Consider the following 27,584-nt stretch of genomic DNA (forward strand, 5'->3'; position numbering starts at 1 on the left):
TTTCGCCGTGAATCTCGCGAGAGTGCGCGTGAGTGGCGGCTGGGGAGGCAGAGGGAAGGATGCGGACAGACTGACAGCGACTCTGTCAAAATATCCCCCCTCTTATAGCCTGTATTCTCATCAAATCGACAATCAGCAGCTCCGCGTTGAGCCGTTACCAAAGGCACGAGGGAATGTAGATTTTAATAGGAAATTTTAACCGACATTAAGTAGGGTAGACTGCAGTAAGAAATCGTTCGGCTGAGTGAAATTGTGTCGGAGCCTGTGTGGCTGCTCAGCTCTTGACCCTCCGTTGTTTAGGCTTGAGTGAGTCAGTATAGTCCAGGCCAGAGGAACATAGTTCAAACCAGTCATTACGGTGGTAAGAACAAGAATGAGAAAAAGAAACGGTTATGCTTAGTTAGGGTGCAGAATCCACAGTGTTTACACTAAACGACCCCGCAAACACTGTGGAATTAGGTGAACTTGTGCAGAGTTGGATGTTACTGATTGGAAAACGATACTAAGCACGGTCACAACATGGATTGTTTTCCCTCTGTGATTTTACATTATATGGTATAAGAAGAACGGAGCAAAAGCATGTCTCGGACTCATCTCTGGTCTGTACAGTAACACAGCACTGGGCAGATATGTGGTTTACTGTATCAAGCCTGTTCTGAGAGCCATTATTTCAGGAATTCTGCCGTTTCTTTCAAGATGGCCAGAACAAGAAGGAAACATCAGACTGACAGAACGGAGGTCAGCTGTTGTATAAAATACCTGGTCTTTGGATTTAATGTATTTTTCTGGGTAAGTTTACATTCACATTATATACAGAATAACTTAAGATAGGGGGATTTGGACTGTTCAAACTTCTGGTTTTATTCTTTAAATGCATGTAATTCAGCAAGTTAAATGATGTCACTCTCCTGGTTCGTTGGTTTTCTTATTTACTGCATGTAGTAATATAGTTATAGTAATCTACCAGATCTGATGTACAATTAATTCTTATAATGATGTCAGTACACACTGCAGTGACATCAAAATAGCGGAGAGAAGGTGCCATCAGATAGTATTATCCAATATAAAACTGGGACTCATTTCTTGTATTATAATGACTGATCTTCTAGATGGCTCCCAAAGGCTAGATGTTAATAAGTATATCTTGGTGAACTGTTATATTTTACTTCTGTTAACAACATGTAAAGAGAGAGGCACATGTAGAGGATAATTTTTTCTGTCTTTCTTGTACAGTGTAGGTGCATGTGTAGACCTTTTGGAGGCTGTGTTACATCTTCTTAATTGTAAAGCTGTCACGGAGCTAGTTTATGCTGACTGTTCTTTTGCTGCAGTTTTATTTTTCTCTGTAGACTCCATCAGTGTTTTGTCTGGCTTTGTCACGATATCCACCCTATTTTTATCAGTAGCTGGAGTATTAACCCATTTCATTGATCTAATCAGTCCTAGCTGGCTAAGTATTCAAGATAAAAACTAAACTCACTAGGAAAGAAGCATTAGTATGGGACTGTTATAGATAAAGGCCCTTGGGCTTTTCGCTAAGATTGCAATGGAATGCTTTTGCGTGGTCACTTGTAATGCAACGTAGATGTCATGTACATTCAAAAAGAGAGTACAATGCAGAGATACATGAATGTATTATACATGAGCCCAGAGGGTGTCAGACTAAAAGTTGTGAGCCACATGTGTATTGTTCTGCTGTGGTATTGTCAGCTGTGAACACACAGTGGCCTACATGTGCTGCCTGGGTCCCTGTTCTGTGTTCCATGTACATGTTGAGAACATCTGAATACAGCTGTGGTCATATAAACTATATGGGAAAATCAACCTCTTTGTTTTAATGTTTCACAATATTTACATGTATCACTGCTACAGTGCACAAAGAAATGTCAGAAAGAACAATCATATAAGAACAGTTCGGCCACAGCTTGTTAGTCTTATATGTTATATGGTATATGGTATATGTTGTTAGTTATGTGTTACGTAATGATGTGATCAGTTATATGTTGTTAGTTATGTGTTACATAATGATGTGATCAGTGATATGTTGTTAGTTATGTCTTACATAATGATGTGATCAGTTATATGTTGTTAGTTATGTCTTACATAATGTGCTCAGTTTCATCATTACATTCTACATGTACATTAGTTGGTTATTTGATCCACACAGATGGAACTCGCTGCATTTTCAAAAATATTTTCATACATGTTTATATCAGTTTGAAAATATTTTCATATATAATATATATATGTGTTCAGCATTTTATAGATGAGTTTGTGGAATTTATATTAGGCAACTTTGTAGCAGTGTTGATTTTATTGAAATGACTGTGACTGTTTCAATGTCAGAATTTCTTCATTTAAACAAAAAAATTGTGATCAACATGACAGACTTTTGCTGAAAATTGTGTATGTATATGTTCGACACAAGTGACAGTGAAAAGTTTTTGTGTGGCCATTTTTGCAGTCTGTGAAGTTCAGTTGTTGGCCTTGTCACTTGGTCTGGTTGTCTGGTGCTTGTTTTCACCTCCTGTTTAATTGCTGCTCACATTCTGCTGGGCTGAGGTGTGTGGCCACTAACAAAGCTGGGCCTCTTCATCTAGGACAAAGTGACACAGGCACGTAACAACAGAGCCTAACACACAGCTTCTTGTGGCTGTTTAAATACACGTGCTCTAGCCTAATTGAGAATAATATGATCAGTAATCATGGAATCCATCATTGACAAAGAAGCCAAAATGGAGGAAAAAATTGAAAGATTTCTTCATGAGTGTTCGTCAGTAGGAATGTGTTTCCTTGCTGGACGTATGTTTGACAAATAATCATAGTGAATTATGCAATGTACAAATGTTTGTGTGAGGTAAACAAAGGCCTTGCATATCAGCTTTTTATCTTAAACTGGTCAATACATTTTTCAGATCTCAGCAAAAGCTCCAGTCATACTGTACAGCTTACTTATATAAAGAGATTTTGGGAAAATCACCTACAGAGGTGTTTTTTTTATCTGTAGAAAGGATTTGTCTGTGACATGTTTATTCAAGGCCATATCTGCAGCCATTTTAGTTCCGGAAAACTGACCAAAATCTATTTAAACTAATTAATAAATTGAACAAAATAGGATAGTGTAGCAATAAAAAGCTGTTTTCATACAAATTTCATTATTCACAGACTTAATAGCTCTCAGAAAGCTTCATTTTGAGGTGCATTTCATAAAATTTCTCTACATACGATCACAATGTCGTCTTTAAAGTTTGGGATTAGGGCCCAGTTTCACAGCGGCGTACAACATTTTTTTATGGTACATTGTCATACGATATTTTCTGCATCACTATTACAGTATCATTATCTTATATGTGCGAGTATCGTACATGTTCTGGGCCCAGAACCTTCTAAAGGAATTACCTAAGATGATATTACATGTATGTTATACGGCGATGAGACCACACAACATGGACAAGTACAGTACCACTCCATGATGTACAAAACACTTCGCAATGTTCTATTTATTATATAGCCGAACCTTTCTGAGCACTTAAACCTCATGCAAAATAATGAGCGCAGATACACATACAGATTCAGTCGGCCTTGAGGAAGTTCTTTTTATCTCCGTGTTCTCAGCGGGCAATAAATTCTGTATCTAGTTCTCAGCAGACAGTAAACTCTGGATCCAGCGCTCGTTTATTCTTAAGTCGCTGTATATCCCTAATGCGCTTTCAATAGCCCTATTCTCAGCAGACAATAAACTCTGTATCCAGCGCTTGTTTATTCTTATATCCCTGTATATTCCTAAGTCTCTTTCAATAGCCCTGTTCTCAGTGGACAATAAGCTGTGCATCCAGCGCTTGTTTATTCTTAAGTCGCTGTATATTCCAAAGTCTCTTTCAATAGCCCTGTTCTCAGCGGACAGTAAACTGTGCATCCAGCGCTTGTTTATTCTTAAGTCGCTGTATATCCCTAAGGCGCTTTCAATAGCCCTGTTTTCAGCGGACAATAAACTCTGTATCCAGTGCTTGTTTATTCTTAAGTCCCTGTATATTCCTAAGTCTCTTTCAATAGCCCTGTTCTCAGCGGACAATAAACTGTGCATCCAGCGCTTGTTTATTCTTAAGTCGCTGTATATTCCTAAGTCTCTTTCAATAACCCTGTTCTCAGCAGACAATAAACTCTGTATCCAGCGCTTGTTTATTCTTAAGTCGCTGTATATCCCTAAGGCGCTTTCAATAGCCCTGTTCTCAGCGGACAGTAAACTCTGTATCCAGTGCTTGTTTATTCTGTATATTCCTGGGTGGCTTTCAATAGCCCTGTTCTCAGCAGACGATAAACTGTGCACCCGGCGCTTGTTTATTCTTAAGTCGCTGTATATCCCTAAGGCGCTTTCAATAGCCCTGTTCTCAGCGGACAATAAACTGTGCATCCAGTGCTTGTTTATTCTTAAGTCGCTGTATATTCCTGGGTGGCTTTCAATAGCCCTGTTCTCAGAGGACAATAAACTCTGTATCCAGCGCTTGTTTATTCTTAAGTCCCTGTATATCCCTAAGTCGCTTTCGATCGCCCTGATCTTGGCAAGTTTCAATCATGTACGTGTATAAATGGCAATGCTGTGCCTATTCGGAATCTGCGCACATACAAATTTCAGGACTATTTCTCCACTAAGGCAAACCATCCCTCTGCAAAGGGACACAAGCCTTGTAATATGTGGAACAGCTTTGCCCTCTGCCTACTTCATTAACAATACAATGAATAATCAAGTAAGCAAAGGGTACTGCTGGTCTGTGATTATGGGTTTTTACCAAATATTTGCTTCCCTTTTTAGACGGCTGGTGCGCTTCATTGAATCAAAGCAATTCTTTCGTCTCTCATGAGATGTGTACTTTGTTTTTAATGTTGTGGTTACTTTGATGTGTTCCTCGATGTCAGTAAGTCAGATAAAACGTCATGTTAGAGAAAGTTGATGATTTGTCACTTTGTCAGTATAGAAAACTTGTACGGAACATCATGCTGGATTACTAACCAAAACAACTGCATGGTTTCTCACAGAGTGGGCCTTTTACTGTGTACACTAGACCATTAGATTCTTTTGTTGCTCACAACTTTTTCAAGTGACAGCAAAGATCTCAGGAATTTAATGAAGTTGTATTATAAATGACATGTTCATTTATTTTAAGATTTGGGTACTAAGCATGTGGTAATTAAATCAAACATGTAAGCATAAGAAATGATATCATTACCTGTACACATGTGATTGCTGGACATGCTAGCTACAGGTACTACATGTACATGTAGTCTGTTGTTCTGGAACATGGTTCCAAGAACAGCATAGTTTTCTACCCGTGAGCCTTGGAGAGGACTGCTCAGCAGTTCTAATCAGCAGATTTCAGGCTAAAGCAACACTTTTAAGGTTTTAAGGTTTATAAATTTTTGATAAATCCTCTCCTGCTGACATAACATAACTGATTTTTTGGTTTGTTGATCTCTGTTCCTGTGCTGAAGTCTGTCTCATATGGCCAACATTCATCAGATACCTTGGCTGTTCATATGTTTGCAGGTATAACGGAAGTGACAGTTATAACGAAGCTGTCTTGTGTGCTTCAGTGTTAAGACCTCTTACAAGATATTTCATAGATGTTTATATGACCCACAACTTGAACAGTGAATGTATCCTTTCCTGACACATTTATGTATAGCACTGCTGTGTAAGGGATTTGGCCTCTGCTTTATGGCACAATAAAAGGTTTAACATTCATAGCTTCATGTTTCCACAGTCAGCCACATTAATCTGGCTTTCAAGAATTTGTTCTAAACAGAGGTAAGATTGTGAGCCCCATGTATCCCCTCTCCCAACTCTGTATTTCGTCACTGCAGTTCAAGGAAATGCTATAAAATATAACTGAATTATCCTTGTGTATTGGATTAAGAAGGCTTTTTTATGTTATTATGCTTGTTCTTGCTTTAACTGTTTAGCTTTCTGGGCTTTTTAAGTCTTTTTTCTTCAGTCATAAGACAAGAATGAATAATTATATGCACAAGAATCTTTGCAAGTGGACCTGACATGTATTGTGTTAAGTGTGTCTGGGCTGTACTGTTCTGGGGATGTTGGCCATGGTATTTCTGATGGTAGCCATGTCTCACTGATTGGGGGGAGTGGGAAGTGGGGTTGTTATGGCTGACAATACATGTAACCTTGTCTCCCAGGGAGGGGCAAGGAGGTTGTTATTGCTGTTGTCAATCAGTCTTCTCGGTTGGTGTGTGTTAATGTGTGTTCATGTATTATGTATGCTGTGTAATTTCTGTGTTTTGTACTCATCTATAAATCAATACATGGACAAAGAGAAACTGAGCCTTGCAGAGTAGTGTGTTTTTCTGGAGCATTTCAACAAAACAAAACTCCAGCAGTGTGACAAAACCGGCTATTTCCCTTCATACTGATATCGTGTGACATTTAATGTTAAAGTAGGACAGTTTGGAATTTGAAGCATAGCAACACCTGATATACATTTTTGATCTCCTTAAGATTGCCAGGTATTTGTTTCCATGTGCCTTGTGTGTACTATACCTGTAGGCTCTATATGTACATATCAACTACTCAGAACAGTTGCTGTTGTTTACTACTAGCCCCACACACATACCTGTATATACATGTAGCTGATCAGTGTTGCGTCTCTGATCCTCTTGGTCTACATGGAGATGACCAGAAAGTGACTGGTGATAGTGAATGAGAACCTGATAAAGGTGTATGGTTAGGATCGTGAGAAAATAAAGTGTTAAGCACTGTATGGTGACACTTTGGTACCAGGGATTCAAGCCTACGTGGCTGTGTGCCTTCAGAGAATCACATGTGTTTAGATGATGTTATGGTTAGGATAAAGTGTTGAGCCCTAGCCATGGGGATATGGAGAGATACCCGTACCTGTAAAGTGCTTGTGTGGGCAGGCAAACATTGGTGAGAGCACATACGCACACAGGCACACACACACTCTCACCTGTCTGTGACAGCTGAGGCTTGTTGGACTGCTCATGAGACTGGCCACTGTCTGTGACAGCTGAGACTGGTTGGACTGCTCATGAGACTGGCCACTGTCTGTGTCAGCTGAGGCTGGTTGGACTGCTCATGAGACTGGCCACTGTCTGTGACAGCTGAGGCTGGTTGGACTGGTCATGAGACTGGCCACTGTCTGTGACAGCTGAGGCTGGTTGGACTAATCATGAGACTGGCCACTGACTGTGACAGCTGAGGCTGGTTGGACTAATCATGAGCCTGGCCACTTACATGGTATACACATTCCATTGGTGGTCAGTACTCCTTCTTGGTGATGGACAGATCAATATATGAGTCAGTTCTTACAGATTTATCCCCCTCCTAAGCCACAGCGGTACTAGGTTGAGGAGACCGCAGCTCCCAAATGTGTGTGCTTGTTAGCTCGTAGCAAACAGCTCTTGGTCCATAAAAGCTGAGAAGATAATGAGTGAAATAAGGGGAAGGCGGTAGAACATGGCTGAGCCTTGTCCAGCTGACATTGTGCCCCTCCCTCCATGGATTAGCAGATAGGCCAGGTCAGAAACCTGACACGCATGGTACACTGCAGGGCACACTTTAATCCCAGGTACACATGCTTACAAGTATCAGTAAGTCAATGGAATTTGATAACTTCACTGAAAACTAAATTGAGGCAGTAAATAACATTAACTTTCATAGGAAAGTTTCATCACTAAGTTACAAAGTATGAAGAACTGTTATGAGGGTCAATGTTGACCTGTTTGTCATGATTGTGTAGTGGGATTATTTTTGCTGGAGTATGTAGTCATGATTGATTGCTATGTAACATGATTAGCATTGATCTATGGTTGCCTCATCCCAGGACATGGTCTACTGTACTGGTACCCAGAGTATTGTCTAACAAGCCTGCTGCTAGTTAGCGCTCACTGGTGGCCCAGGAGAGACAGACACACTGACATACCCCTGACCAATTACCCACTCACACACAACAGGCTTGATTTACTGTGCCTCCATCAGAGTCCCAGTCTAATATTTATCTTCTATGCCATTTCTGCATCAACTACAACAGCGTGTCTTTGGATGAAATCATTGCACTTTTATCATACAGGGCTTCATGTGTGGTAGGCAATTTTAGAGCACATTAGTGACTTTTGACCCTTAATATGAGGGAACTGTGGACAGGATGTTGACAGGAGAGACTATGGCATGATGGAAAGTGGCAAATCATCCATTTCCTCAGTCGTTGAGGGTGTCAGCTATTTGTATCCCACCACTAGTAATTGCTCCCTGTTGCAAGTTGTTTGGCCTACAAACCTGTAATCAGAGTTTAACACAAGTTGTTTGTTTTGCAAAACTGTAATCAGAGTTCAACAGAAGGATGTACAGTGTGATGTATAAAGTTCGTCTTAGATGGCCGGCATCTTTACTTCAGACAAGTTACATGTTAGTTGATGTTCATTGTCCCTGTTCATAACATATATGAAAATCATTTGTTTCATCAGTGGTAAATTTGTGATACATGTTATGAATGTAGTCGTGAATGTAGCTAGTCTTTATACTGAGGGAATGTGGACCAGACACAGTGCTATTACTTCTACTGGATGAACTGTTTTACATAATACAAGTGGGCTTGTATAAAGTTCCCTACATGTTTCACCCCATCATCATGATTGATGACATCAATGAGAAATTTAAATTTGATTTTTCTAATCATAAAATGTACCAGATGGACATGTGTTTATAGTGACAGTATCTTTGAATATTTAGCCGGCATTCCATATGACTTTCACCAGAGCTTTTGTTGGCCCACTTCAGTGGTATTTAAGGCAAAGTTGATATTAATACATCTGAAGTGGATGAAGAGAGTAACCTTGAATCACAGGAATTTTGAGATATTTTAGATTTCTCATGTCAGAGTTCTTTTATAACAAAGACGTATGTGTGATATTGGTGGACACGTCTGTTGTTGTGTCGAACGGGTGGATGGGTGAGGGTTGTTCTAATCCTGAGGGATAGACATCACCTTGATCTCCCTGCCGGGCTGCCCTTGCTCATTTCATGGCTACTATCAGTGCCATTTGTCCGCTTGCTGATCACTGGGCCGGCACTTCCTATGTGATGTGTGTTTGTGAAGATGGGTCGTTTGGATAGGCAGATTGCCGGGATGTTTTCCGTGTGGATGTAACTGTATGGGAGTGTGGCTGTGTTTGTCCTGACCGAGTAGTTTACCTGTGTATCTGGGTCATGTTTACCTGGTCCCCGCTATTCTCTGTCATGCTGTCATACCTTTATCTTCATCATTAATGTGCGTATTAATTTGTTTAAAGTAGAATATACTTGAGTATAATCTGCGAAGCCTATGGAGGGATGACAAGTGTGGTTTTGAGCCTGCTTCTGACAGGTTCCCTTTTGTTTGCAGATCTTGGGTGGAGCGATATGTGGGATAGGATTATGGGCCTGGACAGAGAAAGACACATTCACCAACCTGAGCAAAATTACAGCTTTGGCCTTTGACCCAGCCCTCATCTTCATCCTGGCTGGAGGCTGCATGTGTATCATAGGATTCTGTGGCTGTGTTGGTGCTCTTCGGGAAAATACTTGTATGCTCGCTTTTGTAAGTATTTCCTTATTACAACACTTCTCTTTGTGAGCATCACATAGGAGTTCTTCTGGAGAGAATCATACCAGTTCTCCTGGAGAGAATCCTTACACTTCACACCAGCTCTCCTGGAGAAAATCACACCCGTTCTCCTGGAGAGAATCCTTACACTTCACACCAGCTCTCCTGGAGAGAATCACACCAGTTCTTCTGGAGAGAAACATTACACTTCACACCAGCTCTCCTGGAGAGAATCACACCAGTTCTCCTGGAGAGAATCCTTACACTTCATACCAGCTCTCCTGGAGAAAATCACACCACTTCACACCAGCCCCCCTGCAGAGAATCCTTACACTTCACACCAGCCCCCCTGGAGAAAATCACACCACTTCACACCAGCCCCTCTGCAGAAAATCTTTACACTTCACACCAGCTCTCCTGGAGAAAATCACACCACTTCACACCAGCCCCCCTGCAGAGAATCCTTACACTTCACACCAGCTCTCCTGGAGAAAATCACACCACTTCACACCAGCCCCCCTGCAGAAAATCCTTACACTTCATACCAGCTCTCCTGGAGAGAATCACACCACTTCACACCAGCTTTCGTGGAGACAATCACACCACTTCACACACCCCCTCGTGGAGAAAATCCTTACACTTTACACCAGCTTTTGTGGAGGGAATCACACCACTTCACACCAGTTCTCCTGCAGAGAAACATTACACTTCACACACGCTCTCATGGAGAGAATCACACCACTTCACTCCAGTTCTCCTGCAGAGAAACATTACACTTCACACCAGCTCTCGTGGAGAGAATCACACCACTTCACACCAGTTCTTCTGCATAGAAACATTACACTTCACACCAGTTCTCATGGAGAGAATCACACCACTTCACACCAGTTTTCCCGCAGAGAAACATTACACTTCACACCAGCTCTCGTGGAGAGAATCACACCACTTCACACCAGTTTTCCCGCAGAGAAACATTACACTTCACACCAGTTCTCGTGGAGAGAATCACACCACTTCACACCAGCTCTCATGGAGAGAATCACACCACTTCACTCCAGTTCTCCTGCAGAGAAACATTACACTTCACACCAGCTCTCATGGAGAGAATCACACCACTTCACACCAGTTCTCCCGCAGAGAAACATTACACTTCACACCAGCTCTCATGGAGAGAATCACACCACTTCACACCAGTTTTCCCGCAGAGAAACATTACACTTCACACCAGCTCTCGTGGAGAGAATCACACCACTTCACACCAGTTTTCCCGCAGAGAAACATTACACTTCACACCAGTTCTCGTGGAGAGAATCACACCACTTCACACCAGTTCTCCCGCAGAGAAACATTACACTTCACACCAGTCCTCGTGGAGAGAATTTTTACACTTTGCAACTGTTTTCCTGGAGAGAATCACACCACTTCACACCAGTTCTCCTTCAGAGAAACATTACACTTCACACCAGCTCTCGTGGAGAGAATCACACCACTTCACACCAGCTTCACACTAGTTTCCCGGTTAAATAATGATAACATTGAAAGTGACAGAACACTGGGTGTTAAAGCCATTTTGCATGTGTGCCATCTGACCATCTACATTCGTACCATAGCAAATAGTACAATACTACATGCACGCTATTTGTAAAATAAATAGATAAATGTTACATTTTATTGCCTCTGTTGTGCATACATGTACATGTATTTTCACATACTTGCTTGTACATATTGAGAGAGATTGTTACCTGTACCCTATGGCATGGTAATGTTAGACCTCCACATTGTGGTTGCTGTCTTCCGTTACCTTCCCTGAAAAGATTTGTCACAAAGAATAGTGGGATTGTTAATGACACATGTTCAGTGTGCAGACAGGATGTACATTGTATAGCCATTGTACATGTATCCAGATCAGTTACATGTGCAAGTGTTTACATGTACACTGCACAGGTACTGCACACCACACACAATAAGGTTGCAGAGTAAGGCTAATGAAACTTTTTCATTTCATGGTGGAAGAAATGTCTCTTTTTTTTTAAAACCTGTCAAAATATATTTTTAATACTTAACTGAATATTACAGGACTATAAATGTTTTAAGCTGGTTGTGAACAGATCATTGGGATAAGTCTGTGTTCATGTACATGTATATGAAACGTCATGCAATGGCCAGAACATTTTGGTGGGAGGAAACCGGGCAGAACTCAAGGGAAACCCACAACTATCTGCAGGTTGATGGCAGACCTTCCCATGTGCAGCCGAAGAAGAAGCATTTAGATAGACATATATATATATATATATATATATATATATAAGTTATATATATAAGTTATTTATAAATATATATAAGTTAAGCTGAAGCCCCAGTATGTATACCGTACATGTACATGTGAACTGAAACACTGTCATGTTCTGTTGGGTTACTAAGGTAACACAACAACAAGTAACCTTTCAGTGACTTGTGTTCTACCTATACTGCTGAGGAGTCCTCTGTAGAAAACCTGGTCAGGTTCAGACCTGACCAGGACTTGTCAGAATATGTGACACATAGTGTGACAACTGAAGGATGATATCTTTGTTTGCATTGTAAGAGTGATTCATATGTGTATGTTCATGTATGTATAGAAAGTTGAATTGAGCAGTTAAACAAACAGGGCTGTTCTAACAGTGACCAGAAGTAGCTGCCTAATCAGTATGGAACGTGTCACCTAAGCTGTCTCCATTAATAGTGAATGTGCAGGGATATCTACAGTGACCAGCTAAATGTTCCTTTGTGTACTTTGTGATTAATTAGTTCACTTTGTAAGCATGAATTTGTTGTGGCGACCAGATTGATCGTGGCAAAAGCGGTAAGACAGAACCAATTTGTCAGGGCTTGTTCTGTAGATATGAACAAGGGATAATTTTGCCCTGGTTCCATGTTGTAATTTAGCGATGTTGACATGAGTCACACACCTGCCAAGCGCACAGGTGACCATGTGATAGACTGCCAATGGAGGCAAGCCATTAGCTGTGACCTTCCCCACACAGCCTCAACCAGCCACTCCATCAATACAACATGCTCTCACAACACTTCTGTTTATTGTTAACTACTATCGATTCCGAGAGTGCAGCATTTTTTTGTCTTATTCCACAAATCTCTGTTACATTTAAAGCTCTATCATCATGTTTTTGTTTACTGGGCTGTGTTGCACAAAGTTGACATAATTACATGTATAGGGAGAGACTAACGGATTTAGCGTCGTTAGATTACTGTACACGTATATATCAGATGATCTCAGACAGGCCTGTAGTTACACATGTTGGCATGTACATCTACAGGCAGGTAATTCAGATGCTATAACACACAACCCACAGTTACTCATATTGACTGCGCTATTGATTGAAATTAGGTCATAAAACAATTGAAATGCTCTTAACTCCGGGCAAACATTTCCCTGGGAACAGCAAGCCTGGGAATTCAGGTCTATTCCAACAGGGAATTAAATATAAACACCATGATGTTTGTTGCAACTGACTTTATGTATTGATTGTTGATTGGCACATCAATGAGTGATTTAGAATTAATATGTTTTTGATTCAGCATTGATGCAGTAGTGAAAGTGACAAAGTAATATTTGTGATTTTTCAGTTTGCTACCACTGTGGCTATATTCTTGATCACAGAATTGATCCTGGGCATTTTAGCATTCGTCTACAAAGACTGGGTGAGTTTCATATAGCTGTTTTCATGTCTTCATTTCTCTCGTTATTTCCACAAGTGACTGAATTTTAAAGTATTTTATATATTTATTGATTTATTTGATTATGTTTTTTTTTGTCGCAATACCCAAGAGTATTGAATTCCTACAACAACAGCCAGCATTATAATGGGATAAGCCAGGCAGAGCCTGGGGGGAACCACAATCATCTGCAAGTTGCTGGCAGGAAGACATCATGAACTAGATTTTAACTCAGTGCGACTGTGTTGGTGACAGGCACCTCAGTGTGCTGCGCTAGAATGTTAATCACTCAGCCACATAGGCCCCTTAAAGTATTTTTTAAACTAATCTTGGAGCTGTTGCTTGCTGATTAATGTGGACAGTCACAGTCTGTGGGACTTGACCATTTCAAACATTCTGATTCCGTTTGGTCAACTGAGTTAAATTCAAAGAAGTATGACAACCTAATACCATGCAAACTTTAGGCACTTTTTTACCAGTTGTCTGACTTTCGTCTTTGTCATGCTGGCAATCTGTCTGGGAGGTTTACAACAAACATCTTCTGATGCTGTGTAAAACATGGAAATGTATTTCTACTTCCGAACTATAACATAACCGCATTAAATGTTTTGCTTTATGTTTTCAGCTGAAGAAAACAATAGAAGATGGGGTTCAAAAGATGATTGTGAACTACCGAGATGACCCTGATCTGCAGAACCTAATAGACTGGGTGCAGGCAGACTGGGTAAGTCACCAGCCACAACCCACAAACTCTGTTACATAGTCTGTTAGAAGAAACGTTACCATTGAGTAACCAGAATACCAAGCATTAGTTTTTTCAAACACAAAGAGCCTTTGGTAAACGTACATGGTAAACAGACAGTAACATGCCAAATTTAATGACTCACTTGACATGTCTGTGAAGGTAAAGGCGGGCACCTGAGAATCAAACTTCTTATCACACCTTACATGGCTAGACCATTAATATTTCACAAAATCTGGCTATTCAGCTGAGAGAATTAACCTTCAGAGTACTGTCCCCTTCTTATGTTGCAGCTGAAGTGTTGTGGTCAGCTGTCCTACAAAGATTGGGAGTCAAACATATACTTTAACTGCTCTTCCCCTGGAAGTGAAGCCTGTGGAGTGCCTTTTTCTTGCTGTAAACGTACAAATGTAGGTATATACTGAATCCTACAGATGTAGATAAACGTTACCCTGCAGATGTATCCATACACGCACCATCTTCTACAGGTGTACATATACACCATCTCCTACAGATGTAGATAAACGTTATCCTGCAGATGTATTCATACACGCACCATCTTCTACAGGTGTTCATATACACCATCCCTTACAGATGTAGATAAACGTTATCCTGCAGATGTATTCATACACGCACCATCTTTTACAGGTGTTCATATACACCATCTCCTACAGATGTAGATAAACGTTATCCTGCAGATGTATTCATACACGCACCATCTTCTACAGGTGTACGTATACACCATCTCCTACAGATGTAGATAAACGTTATCCTGCAGATGTATTCATACACGCACCATCTTCTACAGGTGTACGTATACACCATCTCCTACAGATGTAGATAAACGTTATCCTACAGATGTATCCATACACGCATCATCTTCTACAGGTGTACGTATACACCATCTCCTACAGATGTAGATAAACGTTATCCTGCAGATGTATTCATACACGCACCATCTTCTACAGGTGTACATATACACCATCTCCTACAGATGTAGATAAATGTTATCCTGCAGATGTATCCATACACGCACCATCTTCTACAGGTGTACATATACACCATCTCCTACAGATGTAGATAAACGTTACCTGGAGATGTATTCATACACGCACTATCTTCTACAGGTGTACATATACACCATCTCCTACAGATGTAGATAAACGTTATCCTGCAGATGTATTCATACATGCACCATCTTCTACAGGTGTATGTATACACCATCCCCTACAGATGTAGATAAACGTTATCCTGCAGATGTATTCATACACGCACCATCTTTTACAGGTGTACGTATACACCATCCCTTACAGATGTAGATAAACGCTATGCTGCAGATGTATTCATACACGCACCATCTTCTACAGGTGTACGTATACACCATCCCTTACAGATGTAGATAAACGTTATCCTGCAGATGTATCCATACACGCACCATCTTCTACAGGTGTACGTATACACCATCTCCTACAGATGTAGATAAACGTTACCTGGAGATGTATTCATACACGCACTATCTTCTACAGGTGTACATATACACCATCCCTTACAGATGTAGATAAACGTTATCCTGCAGATGTATTCATACACGCACTATCTTCTACAGGTGTACGTAAACACCATCTCCTACAGATGTAGATAAACGTTACCTGGAGATGTATTCATACACGCACTATCTTCTACAGGTGTACATATACACCATCCCCTACATATGTAGATAAAGGTTATCCTGCAGATGTATCCATACACGCACCATCTTCTACAGGTGTTCATATACACCATCCCTTACAGATGTAGATAAACGTTATCCTGCAGATGTATCCATACACGCACCATCTTCTATAGGTGTACGTATACACCATCTCCTACAGATGTAGATAAACGTTATCCTGCAGATGTATTCATACACGCACCATCTTTTACAGGTGTACGTATACACCATCCCTTACAGATGTAGATAAACATTATCCTGCAGATGTATCCATACACGCACCATCTTCTACAGGTGTTCATATACACCATCCCTTACAGATGTAGATAAACGTTATCCTGCAGATGTATTCATACACGCACCATCTTTTACAGGTGTTCATATACACCATCTCCTACAGATGTAGATAAATGTTATCTTGCAGATGTATTCATACATGCACCATCTTCTACAGGTGTACATATACACCATCTCCTACAGATGTAGATAAACGTTATCCTGTAGATGTATTCATACACGCACCATCTTCTACAGGTGTACGTATCCACCATCCCCTACAGATGTAGATAAACGTTATCCTGCAGATGTATTCATACACGCACCATCTTCTACAGGTGTTCATATACACCATCCCTTACAGATGTAGATAAACGTTATCCTGCAGATGTATCCATACACGCACCATCTTCTACAGGTGTTCATATACACCATCCCTTACAGATGTAGATAAACGTTATCCTGCAGATGTATTCATACACGCACCATCTTCTACAGGTGTACGTATACACCATCTCCTACAGATGTAGATAAACGTTATCCTGTAGATGTATTCATACACGCACCATCTTCTACAGGTGTTCATATACACCATCCCTTACAGATGTAGATAAACGTTATCCTGCAGATGTATCCATACACGCACCATCTTCTACAGGTGTACGTATACACCATCTCCTACAGATGTAGATAAACGTTATCCTGCAGATGTATTCATACACGCACCATCTTCTACAGGTGTACGTATACACCATCCCCTACAGATGTAGATAAACGTTACCTGGAGATGTATTCATACACGCACCATCTTCTACAGGTGTACGTATACACCATCTCCTACAGATGTAGATAAACGTTATCCTACAGATGTATTCATACACGCACCATCTTCTACAGGTGTACTTATACACCATCCCCTACAGATGTAGATAAACGTTACCTGGAGATGTATCCATACACGCACCATCTTCTACAGGTGTACGTATACACCATCTCCTACAGATGTAGATAAACGTTATCCTGCAGATGTATTCATACACGCACCATCTTCTACAGGTGTACATATACACCATCTCCTACAGATGTAGATAAACGTTACCTGGAGATGTATTCATACACGCACTATCTTCTACAGGTGTACATATACACCATCTCCTACAGATGTAGATAAACGTTATCCTGCAGATGTATTCATACAAGCACCATCTTCTACAGGTGTACGTATACACCATCTCCTACAGATGTAGATAAACGTTATCCTGCAGATGTATTCATACACACCATCTTTTACAGGTGTACGTATACACCATCTCCTACAGATGTAGATAAATGTTATCCTGCAGATGTATCCATACACGCACCATCTTCTACAGGTGTTCATATACACCATCCCTTACAGATGTAGATAAACGTTATCCTGCAGATGTATTCATACACGCACCATCTTTTACAGGTGTTCATATACACCATCTCCTACAGATGTGGATAAATGTTATTCTGCAGATGTATTCATACACGCACCATCTTTTACAGGTGTTCATATAAACCATCCCTTACAGATGTAGATAAACGTTATCCTGCAGATGTATTCATACACGCACCATCTTCTACAGGTGTACGTATACACCATCTCCTACAGATGTAGATAAATGTTATCCTGCAGATGTATTCATACACGCACCATCTTCTACAGGTGTACATATACACCATCCCTTACAGATGTAGATAAACATTATCCTGCAGATGTATCCATACACGCACCATCTTCTACAGGTGTACGTATACACCATCTCCTACAGATGTAGATAAACGTTATCCTGCAGATGTATTCATACACGCACCATCTTCTACAGGTGTTCATATACACCATCCCTTACAGATGTAGATAAATGTTATCCTGCAGATGTATCCATACACGCACCATCTTCTACAGGTGTACGTATACACCATCTCCTACAGATGTAGATAAACGTTATCCTGCAGATGTATTCATACACGCACCATCTTTTACAGGTGTTCATATACACCATCCCTTACAGATGTAGATAAACGTTATCTTGCAGATGTATCCATACACGCACCATCTTCTATAGGTGTACGTATACACCATCTCCTACAGATGTAGATAAACGTTATCCTGCAGATGTATTCATACACGCACCATCTTCTACAGGTGTACGCATCCACCATCCCCTACAGATGTAGATAAACGTTATCCTGCAGATGTATTCATACACGCACCATCTTCTACAGGTGTTCATATACACCATCCCTTACAGATGTAGATAAACGTTATCCTGCAGATGTATCCATACATGCACCATCTTCTACAGGTGTACGTATACACCATCTCCTACAGATGTAGATAAACGTTATCCTGCAGATGTATTCATACACGCACCATCTTTTACAGGTGTACGTATACACCATCTCCTACAGATGTAGATAAACGTTATCCTGCAGATGTATTCATACACGCACCATCTTCTACAGGTGTACATATACACCATCTCCTACAGATGTAGATAAACGTTATCCTGCAGATGTATCAATACACGCACCATCTTCTACAGGTGTACGTATACACCATCCCTTACAGATGTAGATAAACGTTATCCTGCAGATGTATCCATACACGCACCATCTTTTACAGGTGTACATATACACCATCTCCTACAGATGTAGATAAACGTTATCCTGCAGATGTATTCATACACGCACCATCTTCTACAGGTGTACATATACACCATCCCTTACAGATGTAGATAAACGTTATCCTGCAGATGTATTCATACACGCACCATCTTCTACAGGTGTTCATATACACCATCCCCTACAGATGTAGATAAACATTATCCTGCAGATGTATCCATACACGCACCATCTTCTACAGGTGTACATATACACCATCCCTTACAGATGTAGATAAACATTATCCTGCAGATGTATCCATACACGCACCATCTTCTACAGGTGTTCATATACACCATCCCTTACAGATGTAGATAAACGTTATCCTGCAGATGTATCCATACACGCACCATCTTCTACAGGTGTACGTATACACCATCTCCTACAGATGTAGATAAACGTTATCCTGCAGATGTATTCATACACGCACCATCTTTTACAGGTGTACGTATACACCATCTCCTACAGATGTAGATAAACGTTATCCTGCAGATGTATTCATACACGCACCATCTTCTACAGGTGTACATATACACCATCTCCTACAGATGTAGATAAACGTTATCCTGCAGATGTATCCATACACGCACCATCTTCTACAGGTGTACGTATACACCATCCCTTACAGATGTAGATAAACGTTATCCTGCAGATGTATCCATACACACACCATCTTTTACAGGTGTACATATACACCATCTCCTACAGATGTAGATAAACGTTATCCTGCAGATGTATTCATACACGCACCATCTTCTACAGGTGTACATATACACCATCCCTTACAGATGTAGATAAACGTTATCCTGCAGATGTATTCATACATGCACCATCTTTTACAGGTGTTCATATACACCATCCCCTACAGATGTAGATAAACATTATCCTGCAGATGTATCCATACACGCACCATCTTCTACAGGTGTACATATACACCATCCCTTACAGATGTAGATAAACATTATCCTGCAGATGTATCCATACACGCACCATCTTCTACAGGTGTACGTATACACCATCCCTTACAGATGTAGATAAATGTTATCCTGCAGATGTATCCATACACGCACCATCTTCTACAGGTGTACGTATACACCATCTCCTACAGATGTAGATAAACGTTATCCTGCAGATGTATTCATACACGCACCATCTTTTACAGGTGTTCATATACACCATCCCTTACAGATGTAGATAAACGTTATCCTGCAGATGTATCCATACACGCACCATCTTCTATAGGTGTACATATACACCATCTCCTACAGATGTAGATAAACGTTATCCTGCAGATGTATCCATACACGCACCATCTTCTACAGGTGTACGTATACACCATCTCCTACAGATGTAGATAAACGTTATCCTGCAGATGTATTCATACACGCACCATCTTCTACAGGTGTACGCATTCACCATCCCCTACAGATGTAGATAAACGTTATCCTGCAGATGTATTCATACACGCACCATCTTCTACAGGTGTACGCATCCACCATCCCCTACAGATGTAGATAAACGTTATCCTGCAGATGTATCCATACACGCACCATCTTCTACAGGTGTACGTATACACCATCTCCTACAGATGTAGATAAACGTTATCCTGCAGATGTATCCATACACGCACCATCTTTTACAGGTGTACGTATACACCATCTCCTACAGATGTAGATAAACGTTATCCTGCAGATATATTCATACACGCACCATCTTTTACAGGTGTACGTATACACCATTTCCTACAGATGTAGATAAATGTTATCCTGCAGATGTATCCATACACGCACCATCTTCTACAGGTGTACGTATACACCATCTCCTACAGATGTAGATAAACGTTATCCTGCAGATGTATTCATACACGCACCATCTTTTACAGGTGTTCATATACACCATCCCTTACAGATGTAGATAAACGTTATCCTGCAGATGTATCCATACACTCACCATCTTCTATAGGTGTACATATACACCATCTCCTACAGATGTAGATAAACGTTATCCTGCAGATGTATCCATACACGCACCATCTTCTACAGGTGTACTTATACACCATCTCCTACAGATGTAGATAAACGTTATCCTGCAGATGTATTCATACACGCACCATCTTCTACAGGTGTACGCATCCACCATCCCCTACAGATGTAGATAAACGTTATCCTGCAGATGTATTCATACACGCACCATCTTCTACAGGTGTACGCATCCACCATCCCCTACAGATGTAGATAAACGTTATCCTGCAGATGTATCCATACACGCACCATCTTTTACAGGTGTACGTATACACCATCTCCTACAGATGTAGATAAACGTTATCCTGCAGATGTATTCATACACGCACCATCTTTTACAGGTGTACGTATACACCATCTCCTACAGATGTAGATAAATGTTATCCTGCAGATGTATTCATACACGCACCATCTTCTACAGGTGTACATATACACCATCCCTTACAGATGTAGATAAACATTATCCTGCAGATGTATCCATACACGCACCATCTTCTACAGGTGTACGTATACACCATCTCCTACAGATGTAGATAAACGTTATCCTGCAGATGTATTCATACACGCACCATCTTCTACAGGTGTACGCATCCACCATCCCCTACAGATGTAGATAAACGTTATCCTGCGGATGTATCCATACACGCACCATCTTCTACAGGTGTTCATATACACCATCCCTTACAGATGTAGATAAACGTTATCCTGCAGATGTATCCATACACGCACCATCTTCTACAGGTGTACGTATACACCATCTCCTACAGATGTAGATAAACGTTATCCTGCAGATGTATTCATACACGCACCATCTTTTACAGGTGTACGTATACACCATCTCCTACAGATGTAGATAAATGTTATCCTGCAGATGTATTCATACACGCACCATCTTCTACAGGTGTACGTATACACCATCTCTTACAGATGTAGATAAACGTCATCCTGCAGATGTATTCATACATGCACCATCTTCTACAGGTGTTCATATACACCATCCCTTACAGATGTAGATAAACGTTGTCCTGCAGATGTATTCATACACGCACCATCTTCTACAGGTGTACATATACACCATCCCCTACAGATGTAGATAAACGTTATCCTGCAGATGTATTCATACACGCACCATCTTCTACAGGTGTTCATATACACCATCCCTTACAGATGTAGATAATCGTTATCCTGCAGATGTATTCATGCACGCACCATCTTCTACAGGTGTACGTATACACCATCTCTTACAGATGTAGATAAACGTTATCCTGTAGATGTATTCATACACGCACCATCTTCTACAGGTGTACGTATACACCATCTCTTACAGATGTAGATAAACGTTATCTTGCAGATGTATTCATACACGCACCATCTTCTACAGGTGTACGTATACACCATCTCCTACAGATGTAGATAAACGTTATCCTGCAGATGTATTCATACACGCACCATCTTCTACAGGTGTACGTATACACCATCCCTTACAGATGTAGATAAATGTTATCCTGCAGATGTATCCATAGACGCACCATCTTCTACAGGTGTTCATATACACCATCCCTTACAGATGTAGATAAACGTTATCCTGCAGATGTATTCATACACGCACCATCTTTTACAGGTGTTCATATACACCATCCCTTACAGATGTAGATAAACGTTATCCTGCAGATGTATTCATACACGCACCATCTTCTACAGGTGTACATATACACCATCCCTTACAGATGTAGATAAACGTTATCCTGCAGATGTATCCATACACGCACCATCTTCTACAGGTGTACGTATACACCATCTCCTACAGATGTAGATAAACGCTATCCTGCAGATGTATTCATACACGCACCATCTTCTACAGGTGTCCGTATAGACCATCCCTTACAGATGTAGATAAACGTTATCCTACAGATGTATTCATACACGCACCATCTTCTACAGGTTTACGTATACACCATCTCCTACAGATGTAGATAAACGTTATCCTGTAGATGTATTCATACACGCACCATCTTTTACAGGTGTACGTATACACCATCTCCTACAGATGTAGATAAACGTTATCCTGCAGATGTATTCATACACGCACCATCTTCTACAGGTGTACGTATACACCATCTCCTACAGATGTAGATAAACGTTATTCTGCAGATGTATTCATACACGCACCATCTTCTACAGGTGTACGTATACACCATCTCCTACAGATGTAGATAAACGTTATCCTGCAGATGTATTCATACACGCACCATCTTTTACAGGTGTACGTATACACCATCTCCTACAGATGTAGATAAACGTTACCTGGAGATGTATTCATACACGCACCATCTTCTACAGGTGTATGTATACACCATCCCCTACAGATGTATGCTTGCACTATCACCTTAAAGTGTATTGTAAGTGTACACTGTCACTTACAGATCTACTTGTGCACACTATCTCCTACAGATTTACATACACACTATCTCCTACAGATTGACTTGTGCATACTATCTCCTACAGATCTACTTGTACACACTATCACCTACAGATGTACATACACACCATCTCCTACAGATGTACTTTTCCACCATCTCCTACAGATGTACTTGTACACATTTTCTCCTACAGATGTACATATGCACTATGTCCTACATGTGTACATACACATCATCTCTTACATATGTACATACACACTCTCCTACTGATGTACAGGGGGCCTCCATGGCTTAGTTGGTTAGTGCGCTAGTGCAGTGTAATGACCCAGAAGCCTCTCACCAATGTGGTCACTGTGACCTTGATTCTTGCCTCCTGACTTGACATTGATTCTTGCCTCCTGGCTTGACTTTGATTCTTGCCCCCAGACTTGACTTTGATTCTTGCCCCCCTGGCTTGACCTCGATTCTTGCCTCCTGACTTGACCTTGATTCTTGCCCCCTGACTTGACCTTGATTCTTGCCCCCTGACTTGACTATGATTCTTGCCCCCTGACTTGACTTTGATTCTTGCCTCCTGACTTGAACTTGATTCTTGCCCCCTGACTTGACTTTGATTCTTGCCCATTGGCTTGACTTTGATTCTTGCCCCCTGACTTGACTTTGATTCTTGCCCCCTGACTTGACTTTGATTCTTGCCCATTGGCTTGACCTTGATTCTTGCCCCCCTGGCTTGACCTTGATTCTTGCCCCCGGACTTGACCTTGATTCTTGCCCCCTGGCTTGACCCTTACTGTCCACACGTGCACACTGTCTGAGTGCATGATGTTTTATTAGCATAGCATTTAATCTAGGTGAAATATTACATTTGACTTTTGACATATATTGGTTATGTATATCTGAACACAAAATACAATTAGGTCATTATTATGTTATCATATAAGCTGTGTAACTGAAGTGTGAACTGAAAGTCAGCTGATCATCTCATTGTTTCTGTTGACAGGATGTTATACAAAACAGACAGTGTGGTTATGACATCATGTTATCTAGTCACGTAAGTGTTGAGGAAGTACCTCATAGCATTACACCCTTGTGTCTCTCTGAGGTAATATGAAGGAGTACCTCACAAGGCATTGTGTGATAGTTCTGTTACCTTTTAGCCCATGTCATTCTGCCTTTAGTTCATGGATTCTTGGTTGTGTCAAGTTCTTATGTAAATGTACAGAATTCATTTTGTTTTAGTACATGCATTACGGCCCTCACTTAATACTGTAAGTAAAGAATAATTTAGGAAAGAGACACCATTATTGAATCATGTGTTAAGTATTATGGTTGCGTGGGGTAACTATGTGTACAGGTCTATGAGTTATTGCCCCTGAATGCATTCCCCCTTCTCAGTATAGCCGTGTTATGATTTTGTAATCATGTTGGCTAATGTACGCTGTTGATGTTTATAGGATAAAGACCGAGACTCTGTGATATACACTACAGGATGTATCCCCACTGGGGAGAAGTGGCTCAATGATAATCTCATTCCAGTAGCTGGGGTGTTTGTGGGGGTGGCAGTATTACAGGTAAGTAATTATCCAGGTACATAAATTAAATTCACATGTTTCCCTTTAATATGCATATTAGAAAAGATGAACACTTATAGTACAGAATGTACATGTATATGTGTGTTATAGAGACTGATGATAATATATTAGCCTCAACTATCAGAGCTATCAGATGTATAGTGCACATACTTTAGTTGCAGTTGGTTTATAGTTATCTCCTTGTCTTATTTGAAAGAAGCTGTCAGATTTCTGTTCTTGATGTATGCCTTTCATAACACATATATTTTTCCTCTTTTCAGATTTTGGGAATTTGTTTCCCTTACAATTTACGCTCTGATATTTTAGCTCAACGTGAGAAATGGAGTTACCAGAATTAAGGACAAAAGCTCTCTGTGTGTCTCCTTGACATAATGTGTACACATGTTGATAGTGTTATGTACAATTTGTAATTTTGTGCAGAAGTCTAGAGTAAAACACTCCTGGAGTGTACCTGTGTGCAGACCTCTGGAGTGTTCTTGTATGTAAACCGCTGGAGTGTACCTGTGTGCTGACCTCTTGGGTCTACCTGTTTCTGAGTGCAGACCTCTGTTGTCTACTTGTGTGAAGGCCTCTGGAGTGTACCTGGGTGAAGACCTCTGGTGCCTACTTTTGTGAAGGCCTCTGGAGTGTACCTGTGTGCAGACCTCTGGTGTTTACTTGTGTTAAGGCCTCTGGAGAGTACTTTTCTTGAGAACTCTGGAGTGTACATGAATGCCGATCTCTGGTGTGCGCTTGGGTGTATACCTCTGAAGTGGACCTGTGTGCAGACCTTCGGAGTGTAATTATGTGCTGAGCTCTTAACCTATGGAGTGTAATTATGTATAGGCCTTTACAGTGCGGACTGGGGGTGTGGACTGTGGGTGTTATCAGTCAAGTGAACATGTCTGTACAATACTTACCTGCAGGCAGTGCTTGTTGTCATCAGTCAGCAGCACAGCACTTACCTGCAAAGCGTGGGTGTTGTCATCAGTCATCAGCACAGTATTTGCCTGCAGGCGGTGGGTGTCATCATCAGTCATCAACACAGTACTTACCTGCAGGCGGTGGGTGTCATCATCAGTCATCAACACAGTACTTACCTGCAGGCTGTGGGTGTTATCATGAGTTATCAACACAGTACTTACCTGCAGGCGGTGGGTGTTATCATCAGTTATCAGCACAGTACTTACCTGCAGGCGGTGGATGTTATCATCAGTCATCAACACAGTACTTACCTGCAGGCAGTGGGTGTTATCATCAGTCGTCAACACGGCACTTACCTGCAGGCAGTGGGTGTTATCGTCAGTCGTCAACACAGTATTTACCTGCAGGCAGTAGGTGTTGTCATCAGTTGTCAACACAGTACTTACCAGCAGGCGGTGGGTGTTATCATCAGTTGTCAACACAGTACTTACCTGCAGGTGGTGTGTGTTACCATGAGTCATCAACACAGTACTTACCTGCAGGCAGTAGGTGTTATCAGTCAAATGAACCACACTGTCTCACAGAACCAAAACAGTCCATGAGCTGGATCTCAACTGCTGACACATTTCGTCCAACTGGTGTGACATTTTTATTGACTTTAGAAACAATTGGAGCAAATGACAGCCATTCAGAAAATCTGTGCTCAGATTGGGCATTATTTCCAGGTCATGAGGCTGTCATTCCTCTTGGTTTCGTGGTTAGCCAAAGGGAGGCAACTCATCGGGGGATTATAATAAATACAAAAGTAACAGCTGTAATTGTGTTGAATGCTTTACTTTAAAAAATACGTGCCATTACGTTGAGCTGGAGTTACATGTATATTAGGAAAGTAAAATCAAAAACTTTCTATGATGATCTAAGATTCTATGATGACTATATTTGCTAGTGAAAAAGTTGCGAGTTGTTCGTGTAGTACACCATCCTCATAAGATATGAATATGAGCTGAACTGTAAAGGTGCATTGCTTTTTATTCATTTTCTAGTCTTTTTACATGTGTTATAAGCAAGGATAAAGTCATGTAATATGTTTTATCTTTTTTGTACTGGAAAACATTTTGTGTGTATATACATATAGATTGTAACCAGGCTTTGGGTGCAGTTGGAGAGAGTTGTGATATTTTACAGTGTTTGAATATTTGTTTTGTAGAATGGTTGTTATTTAATAATTTTAGTGTGGTGCAGTTTTAGTCTAATTGCTATTTGATTGTCAGTATGTTATGACTGTGGCATCAGAATGATCTGTATGTCTCCGCTGTTACCTATGCCCAGCAGTCATAATGGGTGAACATTTGTTTTCATCAGAGAAGTGTTTCTTTTTTTCTGTGCCATGCAGTGACCAAAGTCTATAAATCAAAGTTTCTCTAGTCTTGCTGTGTTATACCTTGTGTGCCATTTGTCAGATAACCTTGACCTTTTTGCCTTTCTTGGAAAGTCTATTTTTACCTTATTGTAAGCATATCGATGGTGTTGTCATCACTGTCTGGTTTTGTTGTCTTCTACAGCCATTGTACATGTGGGTTGGTAGGCTAAGCTGTCTTCTATGTGCAGGTCGTGCTGTGCTTTTCAATACATTGTGAGGTGTACAAAGTCTTAGGTGTGACATGCAAGTCTCAGGTGTGACATGCAAGTCTCAGGTGTGATATGCAAGTCTACAGGTGTAACATGCAAGTCTCAGGTGTGACATGTAAGTTTCTGGTGTGACATGCAAGTCTCAGATGTGATATGCAAGTCTACAGTTGTGACATGCAAGTCTTAGGTATGACATTCAAGTCTCAGGTGTGATATGCAAGTCTTAGGTGTGACATGAAAGTCTCAGGTGTGACATGTAAGTCTTGTAACATGT

At 40.8% G+C, this 27,584-nt stretch overlaps 1 protein-coding gene across 1 annotated transcript; it reads left to right on the forward strand.

Moving 5' to 3' along the window:
* Positions 1-54: 54 nt before the first annotated feature.
* Positions 55-27,324, forward strand: LOC135467475 (tetraspanin-5-like). Its single transcript, XM_064745252.1, has 8 exons — positions 55-789; positions 9,411-9,605; positions 13,236-13,310; positions 13,951-14,049; positions 14,361-14,477; positions 24,187-24,237; positions 24,641-24,757; positions 25,039-27,324. Exons 1-8 carry the CDS (start codon positions 697-699, stop codon positions 25,114-25,116), a joined length of 825 nt encoding a protein of 274 aa, XP_064601322.1. The 5' UTR covers positions 55-696; the 3' UTR covers positions 25,117-27,324.
* The last annotated feature ends 260 nt before the right edge of the window (positions 27,325-27,584 follow it).

This window comes from Liolophura sinensis, chromosome 1 (assembly GCF_032854445.1).
Source record: "Liolophura sinensis isolate JHLJ2023 chromosome 1, CUHK_Ljap_v2, whole genome shotgun sequence".
Lineage (NCBI taxonomy): Eukaryota > Metazoa > Mollusca > Polyplacophora > Chitonida > Chitonidae > Liolophura > Liolophura sinensis.